The sequence below is a fragment of the Sinocyclocheilus anshuiensis genome, unplaced genomic scaffold, assembly GCF_001515605.1.
Source record: "Sinocyclocheilus anshuiensis isolate Anshui unplaced genomic scaffold, SAMN03320099.WGS_v1.1 scaffold78, whole genome shotgun sequence".
In the NCBI taxonomy this organism is placed as follows: domain Eukaryota; kingdom Metazoa; phylum Chordata; class Actinopteri; order Cypriniformes; family Cyprinidae; genus Sinocyclocheilus; species Sinocyclocheilus anshuiensis.
In genome coordinates this window covers 1,741,430-1,750,699 of record NW_015544250.1, presented here as the reverse complement: position 1 = coordinate 1,750,699, position 9,270 = coordinate 1,741,430, and the positions used below count along the sequence as shown (strand labels likewise).

The following is a 9,270-nucleotide window of genomic DNA, read 5'->3' as shown; positions in this document are numbered from 1 at the left end:
AAAGGTGAGGTGAAGAAGATCGCTTGTCGGTGATTCTTCACGGATTTGCCCACATTCTCCACCGGTGTAACGGGGTGAAGAATCACACGACAAGTAATCTCAATCAATACCCCGGAGGGTGGATTTATTGGGGTGATGAGTGATAGTGAGAAAGATCCAGGTAGGTGCCCTGGTGCCGTGAGTGCTCTCTTCCGTCTTCCCAGTGCAGAGGGTCCGTGCAGTGCTCCTGTGGGGCTGGTCGGTCACACGCTGCTTTCTGTGGGGAAAATGAGAGGGCGAGTTAGTGCTCAGTCTCATGGAGGAATCTCCTAGATGGCAGGGCTTGCGTGCCTTATATAGCCGCCGCCTGATGAGGTGCAGCTGTGACCTATCAGCCTGTGATGATGATGGCCAGGTGCTCCTCGCTTGTTTCCAGGGCGACGCTGATGAAGCCTCGGGACGCTCGTCACAATATATATATATTTAGTCATCATATATACGTGTTTTATACACAGAAAATCATGTTTTGTTTTTGATTTTTAATAACCATATGAAAGTAATGGTTCCTTTTTTATTTCAGGGAGAGAAATATCTTGTCCTCAAGAAGAAGTATAGACAGCAAATGCAAGAGCGAGAGTCTGGTGCTGGAAAGGGAGGAAAATCAATCAACAGGTTCATCCAAACCCACAAAATGATCTCCAGGTCTCCAATCCAGTGCAGAACTGTAACCCAACAGCTCAGAAATCGGCACTGGTGGCCTGGTGCTCAGGACCCATGATTACAGTCACAGAGGCAACAGAACCAACCCATACAGATAATGTGAGTGATTATTAGTTCTGTTTTACTCATCATAGCAGTATTAAAGGAATAGTTCACCCAAAAATTGACAATTTGCTGAAAATGTACTCAACTTCAGGCCATCTGAGATGTAGATGAGTTAGATTTTTCATTAGAACACATTTGGAGAAATTTACCATTCCATCACTTGCTCACCAATGGATCCTCTGTAGTAAATGGGTCCAAACAGCTGATAAAGATATCACAATAAACCACAAGTAATCCACGTGACTCCAGTCCTTCAGTTAACATCTTGTGAAGCATGTTTGTAATAAATAAAACATTAAGACGTTTTTAACATCAAACTGTCAAATATGAGTCCTTTATCCATAATATTGCTTTTCCAGTGGAAAAACCATCTCTGAATCAGGAGAGAAATAAGCACAGATCAACCACACATGCACACCGTTTACAACTGAAAACAGTCCAAAACAGTTCTAAACAAATATGTTAGTTGATTTTGATGTGAGAGGACTGCAGGGGATGGACTTTATCATTATTAAGCGTTATTATGCATTATGGACTTGGCAGAAGCAACAGTTTAAAGTTAAAATGCCTTATTGTTGGATTTGTTTCTTACAAACACACAGCTTTTTACTTCACAATACGTTAATTGATGGACTGCAGTTGTGTGGATTACTTGTGGATTATTGTGTTGTTTTATCAGCCGTCTCATTCTGACGGCACCCATTCACTGTAGAGCAGGGATCCTCAAATCTGGCCTATGAGATCCACTTTCCTGCCGAGTTTAGTTCTAACCCTAATCAAACACACCTGGGCATGCTAATCAATGTCTTCAGGATCATAAGAAAATCACAGGTCGGGGAGTTTGATCAGGGTTGGGCTAAACTCTGCAGCGCATTGGCCCTCCAGGGCAAGATTTAAGGAACCCTGCTGTAGAGGATCCATTGATGAGTAAGTTAATTTTTCATATTTGAGTGAACTGTTTCTTTAAGAGGAGTTTACAAGTAAAGCGTCTCACAGCTCAGTGACCAGTTTTGTAACATCCATGTTATCAAAAAATGACACATCTTATGATTTTACTAAAAAAAAAAACATAAGAAGAAGAAACCAGAGCTAAAGAGGAATCAGTAATCTGAGTAATTTAACCACAGTATTTCAGCAATGTTCTGCTTTGTGACGCTATTCCATTAAACATATTTAAAGCTCTGCTTAAATGTAAGACGTTGTTATTTTTCAAGTTGGTCATAGTCTCAGTTAGACTAGCATGACATGTTCGCATCAACTAGTGTAAAACTCTTGTGAAATTCAGGTCACTATTAATAATTTTCCTGGATATCACCCAGAGTCAGGTGTTTTTGCTAAAGCTTTTCTAGCTGGAATAAAGAAGCAGCTGGTGATAAGAGAAATCTTGTCAAAAGCAGATAACATAGTGTTTCTGTGTCCTTATCTTTAGCTGTAGGATTTCAGCTGTTAAAAGCGTTATTTTGAACCGCATATTGAGACTTCCGGCGAGGGAGAGTATAGTGGGCATGTACATTTTCATTTTTGGAATGATTAATTGCTATTTTTTGCTTGGTTTTAAAATAATCTTCACTTATCTTTGAAGCCTTGAAGCATTTTTGTATTATATTATCTTGTGAGGTTTGCATCTCTGTGTGGCGGCCTTGACAAAAACCTCACTCACAAGATCTGTGCACAATGTCATGGAGTTTAGGTTAAAGTTTGCACACAACTGTCACAGCACAACATTGACATTACTATTATTGGCAAACATAACTATTAATGCAAATCTGTGATGGTCTTATGATTTTAATGTGAAAAAGTGCTATGTCTCTCTATAAAGGTAAACATCATAAGCATATCCATTGAGTCCTCATTATAAGATTTTGTGAGCGGATGATAGGGTTATTATAGTTAACTAAAAGTAAAATAAAAAATGTTGTTAATTGAAGTAAAGCTAAAATAAAATATAAATATTTGATGGAAAAACTTAAAATTATTAATGATGCCTTGGCAACTAACTGAAATAAGTTGGAGCACTAAAAGTACTAACTGGGGGAAACCAAAATAATAAGTAATATTCAAAGAAAAATAATAAACAAATAAATCTAATAAAAATGCAAAAAAAAAAAAAAAGTAATTCAATCTAAAAATGTTTAATTCAAAATATAAATAAAAATAATTGAATGTGAAAAAGTGGTAAAATATTCTATAAAGGTAAACATCCTAAGCATATTCATTGTGAGTCCTTATTATGAGAATGTTATGTTCAAAGAAAACCTCAAATTAAAAATTGAAATGTTGCCTTAGCAACTAACTGAAATAAGTTTAAGCTGAAGCACTAAAATTAACTACTACAAAAAAACGAATAAAAGAATAAAGCACATAACAAAATGACTAAAAATAAAATGTAAACTGAAAATAAATTAAAGCAGTAGAGGAGAAACCAGAGGAGCTTTCAGCCTCAGACAGAGAAGATGAACTCGACAAGGATTCAGGGTCAAAGGTTAGAGTCAAGTATCTTGAGTAAACTTATTTATTTTGGATCACACACTATTTTAGATGTTTGTGTTAAAACAAATTTTCATGATTTAGAACAAACTACTCTTAGTTGTCATAAAATCACTAAACATAGAAGGGTCAATGGCATATCTGGATGGATCAATTTACACACTTTAAAAAATATCACAAATGCATTTCGTACAGACAATGACTTTAATATACCTTATTTGATTTAACAGTATTAAAATATCTTAATTAAAATTGATTTTGATATTTTATCCTGGGCTTAAAGTTAATATGTCTAAGAGGCTTTACGATCCAGATAGAAGAAAAACAAAATATTATATTAAATAATATAGTGTTATAATATAATATTTAAAATAAGATTAATTAAAATAAAAAAAATTATTTAAAAAATAATAAATTGTAAAAAACAAATTATAAAGTAATTTGGCATATTTTTTTTAATTATGTATTTACCAATCAATGCACTCATTGCACTTTTCCAGCTAAATTAGGTGCCAAGACCTATATATAATCAAAAAGTACAAAAAAACTTTTACAAAATATTTATTTATTATAAAAATAAAAGGTGAAGCTGTTTTATTTTAAAATTAAAAAGTGAAAAATAAAAAAAAAAATGTTATGTAGCCAACTTACAAAAGGCCATTTTGTTGTCATGTGACAATACTACCATAAACAGGAAATGACATCACAAGGAGGCCCGCTGTCAACCCTCATGACTGTCAAGCCTTTTTTAATACTCCGATTCAGGTTCAGCTTCTCAAATTGTAAAACCCCAAGAAAACTTCATGATATTCATTATTTAAAAGAAATGGTATTTCTTGAAAAACATTTGCAAAATCTTTTGAAAATGATGATTAGCGTGAGCAATGATGATGAAAGTGAAATATGTTGTGACTTTATATTTGATTATTACACCACTTCAAAGCGTTTGTTGAGAATTGTTATCTTTAGATAACCAGGGAAACCAGCATGAATACATAGATTACATTTCTAAAAAAATTAGCACATGCATTTGAAGCTTTTTTTTTTTTATTTAAAGATTTTTCCTTAAGATTATCTTATTATTTGTCATTTGTCATTGCTCTTATTTGTACATTTTTATCATTCACCCAAAAGCTGACACAATAATTCAAGAGAGCTCCCCAAACAATGTTCTCATATGATATCTGTAATACTAGGACTAACCAAAAGGTGGCGCCAGAATAAATAGCTGGATTTTTGAGAGGCCTTATTTCAGCCAGGGGTGACAGCATGAAAGACGCTTTCATTTGCATTTGAATGAGACCTTCTATTCTTGTGCAAAACAGCAACATGCTCCACCTCATTATAGAGAAAATGATCATCTGTGCCCTCCGAACATTTGTATGCAGATCACTCTGAGATCCGTCTAGTTAAAGGCCAGTGGCATAATGATGGAACATGGGATTTTATGCTTGATTTTAATCCTTTTTATTTTATTATTTTTATATATTTTATTTTATTTAAAAACAAGTAATATAAGTAAATATTGAGTTTTTGTATATTTTGCTCTTAGAGCTTTAAGACATTAATGTTTTGTTTTGCATTAAAACTTTCTCTTTCAACCGCACCGCTTGCAAACTGTTTAAGTGGAAGAGATTCACACTTGAAAGCTCTTCACGCCCGAAAGCTCTTTCCAAGAAGCCAGACAAAACTGAATAGTACTTCATAAGAATTATTCGTATGATGCATTGAAGCTGAAATAATTTGCATAAAATGTGGTCTTTTTAATATTTTACAATGCAGCGAATCTCTTTCATTGACATATTTATTACTGCAATTGGGTTTCACTACTGTGATTATTTGTTACCAGTCTGGTTGATTTTCACATAAAAAAAATTATAACTTTGCATGCAATTATTCAGTATCTCAGTCACTCATTATTTTTGTTTCAAAAGGAAATCTGCCTGGCTTAGTTCCTATTTAAGCACAGGTAAACAAATATTGCATGCAGTCTTTAGGAAAAGAGACCTTGTTAGTGTAGCTTATATGAAAGAGTGCAAGTGTTTTCCCAGTGTCCGCTCGGACACTCCACAGTTGTCCTGAAAACAATTAACCATCACGTGCGCTGCAGAAATGACCCAACTGCTCCATTTTCCTTCACATTAATCAGCCTGACTGACACTTTGGTACATAAAGAGAAATTGACTGTCGCTTTGGCTCTCAAAACTTGTCTTCTGGTAAAATGGCGTATGATTAAAAAAACAAAAGGCATAGTTAGAGCAATTTGGTGCTCATTGGAGCTAATCGTTCACCTCTGAGGGGTTTCAAGCATTTTTTTTTATGGTTGTGTGACCTGTGAAGAGGGCAAATTGGAGGAATTATCCTTTGTTTTTACTGTTCTCCCATCTCAACGAGCTGATTTGTTGTGCTTTTGAGGTAAACGTCCCTGGAAGTTTTGTTTCTGGTATTCAGTGTGAGTCTGTGTACTGACAAACAGAGCAGCATTATGGGTGTTTCCTGTATTCGCTGTGTTGACTGCATCTATATGTGTGTACTGAGGACTTTGTGGTCTGTTTGCGTTGTTTATTTGCTACCAGAGTTCGTTCATTCTTCTCAGCGCTGGGTTCCCCTCCACTCATACCGCAACTACAGAACAGGAAGAGGAACTGCATGACTGCCAAACCACAACGGCCACTCTAGTGTGTCACTTTATTTACGTTACTAACTGTACAGTTTCCCACAGACTCCTCCGAGCTCCAGGTGATACTGACAGGTGGTTTTGTGAGTGATTTTGTGAATCATATCATATCGTGTTCCTTTCCCAGAGTGAATCCGAGCAGGATGAGGAGTGTGGAGGAAGTTTGGGATTCACCGCTGTGGCTGTGAGTGTAATAACACACTGTTAAAACAGTTTAATCAAAACACACATTATAAGAAACATTTATCATGTTATATTTACAGCAGAATACCGTTTCTTACTGTAGTTACTGTTACTACAATAAACTATGGTTTTAATCTCCACTGTCATCAAAAGCATTTAAACAACAGAAAGAGTCTTAGACTGTCTGACGCAGATCTTATATTAATTCATCATAATTTGACAGTGGTTATTTTGTGCCCTGATTAAGAAACTTAAAATCAAGTTATTCCAGGGTCTCTCTTTAAGAAGTATTGTAAGTTGCTTTAGATAAAAACATCTTCTAAATGACTATTTACTTACTATATGGAATCAAATTTACCATGGTAAATATTTGGGATTGTGTGGACTTTATGAAACTGGTATGAAGGCATTTGCTAAGAAAATATAAGAAACTGTTCAAATGTGGTCTTTTTTTTGTGTTTTTTTTGAAAGAAACAAATGCATACTTTTATTCACTAAGGTCACATTAAATTGATCAAGCATACAATAAAGACATTTATAATGTTACATAAGACTTTTATTTCAATTAAATGTTCTTTTGAACAGAAAATTCAAAAGAACATTTATTTATTTCAAATAAATGTTCTTTTGAATTTTCTGTTCATCCTAAATAACTATATCATGGTTTCCACAAAATATTAAGCAGCACAACTGTTTTCAACATTGGTAATAATAAGAAATGTTTTTTTTTGAGCAGCAAATCAGCATATTAGAATGATCTCTGGAGCATCATGTGACACTGAAGACTGGAGTAATGATGCTGAAAATTCAGCTTTGCATCACAGGAATAAATTACATTTTAAAATATATCACAATAGAAAACAGTTATTTGAAATTGTAAGATTCTTTCACAATAATAGTGTTTTTACTGTATTTTTGATCAAATAAATGCAGCCTTGAGCAGAAGAGACTGCTTTCAAAAACATTTTTAAAATCTTTCCAACCCCAAATTTTTGAACGGTATTGTAAATGTAACTAGTCATGGGACTATGAGCGAGATACTGAATTTTAAAATTTGATTTCAGTGTAATATCACTAATGTAAAGGACTTTTCTTGTTTATTTCGTTCATAGCTGGATCCTCTTGAGAAAGAGTGGATCTTCTCGGCAGCAAGTGGCAAACTGTCTCACCTCGCTCAGCTCCTGAAACAAGACTCTTCCCTGGCCAATAAAAAGGTTGGAAAGCTTATATATCATCAGTATATACTGACATTAAGTGTCCAGTGTCATATAATGTGCCCCTCTCCCTCCGAATGCAATGAATGTTATTAGAATGCCTGCGTCTCATATCATAAATTCAGTTTTAATAATGTTTCTTGGTTTTTTTTTACAGGCTCGGAACAAACCAGGACTTCACCTCTGTAAGTTCGCAACCAATCATGCAACACTGCACTTATAGTACAAGTTATAAGCTTGGACATGTATGACTGAATTAATATTTCTCACGATATTAAAAACCTTAGCATAAGATCGACATGAATTTGTGAAATTTATTTTGGTAACGTGTTTTGGATTTCTTTACAAAACTAAATTTTAATAAATTAAATTAATTAATTCATTAATTATATTAAATTATACTATGTTAATAAATAAATTAAAATAAATATATTATATTAATAAATGAATTAAATTATATTAATATATTATATTATATAAATTAATTAAAATAATTTAATAATAAATCAATCAATAAATATATGTTTAATATTATTTTTTTAGTTCCTTGAATACTGTTTTAAAAGTGTCCCAGGATGCAGCTTGTGACATTGATTGAGAGGTTTGGTTTAAAAGAATGTCATTAAATAATCACTAAATAATCCTCATACCTTCCATTTGTGATATTTGATCGTTTTATTGACTTTACTGATCTTCTAAAATGTCCAATGTATAAAAATGTCAAAATTAAAGGAGCAAATGTTTTCAAAAAATTAAAACCTCTAAAAGTCTTGAATGAAAAAATTTCCACTTAACTTTGCTCGAATTTTGTTATTGTATAACTGTTCATTAATGGATTTCTCTCTCTCTCCTTTTTTTAATTTAATTTCACCTGGATTTGACTTCCAAAAGGGGGTGAGTTAAATTTTTGTCTTTTTCTTTTTTCATTGATGGGGAAACTGTTTTAAAACTAGTTTTCCGAGTCAAGATCTCATTTCATTACGTTTGCTTGGCTGTAAAGCTGCATTCTCACTCAAAACAGCAAGAAAAACACAGCAATTTAGTATTTTATCACATGTTGAAAAAGCTAGTTAATAGAAAACCTACAAACATTTTTTTAGTTCCTCTGTCTTTTTAAAGCATTTCAGGTCATTAGTACTGATAACTGAGTCCATTACAGCACATGTAAATGTTTGCCAGCGTGGTGAGAGGCTTGTCAGTGACATACATGACGTTAGAGTTCTGGACCGCCGATTCCCTGTGTCTCCTCGCAAGGTTACTGACTTTCCACAGTTTCCACTCTCGTACCCAGGTGCAACACAGACCAAAGAGCTAAGCTCAACCCCGATCATGCATTTCAAAGGCTTATTTTCAGAAGGATTATGAAAGATAGCTTTTTAGCTCCTTCACCCCCCAAAAACAAGCTCAAATCCTTTTATTTGTCCCCCCTGTGCGCTTAAGGGCTTTGAGCCGGTGTTTGTGGTCCCTGCCCAGGCTGGAGTTCTCACACTGTCCCGTGTCGGACCACCTTCTAAGAGCCTCTAAGCCCTTCGCCTTCCCCGCACAGACAAGATACAACGGCGGCCATTGAAGTGCGGGAAAGATTAGGGCTCACCTCAAAGACTTCAACCATTTAAAGATAATCTGAAAGTAATAGAGCAGGCTGGGATTAATTGGTGAACAATCGCCGCCGTGTCCCCAGGAAGGTGGTAAGTCTGACCCCCATGTGGCTTTGATGCCCCCCTTCCTGAACCAGGACGGCGTGCCAAGCAAGCCTCCTCTCCTCGGTTTGGTACAGTTTTGCGAGATGACGGTTTAAGAGGTCATTAAACGACTTTCCCAGGCGTTTTACACTGTAAAAAATCAAAAGTTGAGAACTCAAAAACTTATGGCAATGAGCATCAGGATTTGTTGAGTTTACTCAAA

General features: G+C 34.8%; 1 protein-coding gene across 1 annotated transcript in view; it reads left to right on the top strand.

Moving 5' to 3' along the window:
• Positions 1-9,270, top strand: part of LOC107697826 (uncharacterized) — a 30,745-nt gene that overhangs the window by 11,366 nt on the left and 10,109 nt on the right. Inside the window, exons 3-7 of the mRNA XM_016498679.1 lie at positions 560-755; positions 3,213-3,286; positions 6,096-6,152; positions 7,264-7,365; positions 7,539-7,551. Of these exons, the coding sequence (XP_016354165.1) occupies positions 560-755; positions 3,213-3,286; positions 6,096-6,152; positions 7,264-7,365; positions 7,539-7,551 (442 nt within the window). The remainder of the gene's footprint in view (positions 1-559; positions 756-3,212; positions 3,287-6,095; positions 6,153-7,263; positions 7,366-7,538; positions 7,552-9,270) is intronic.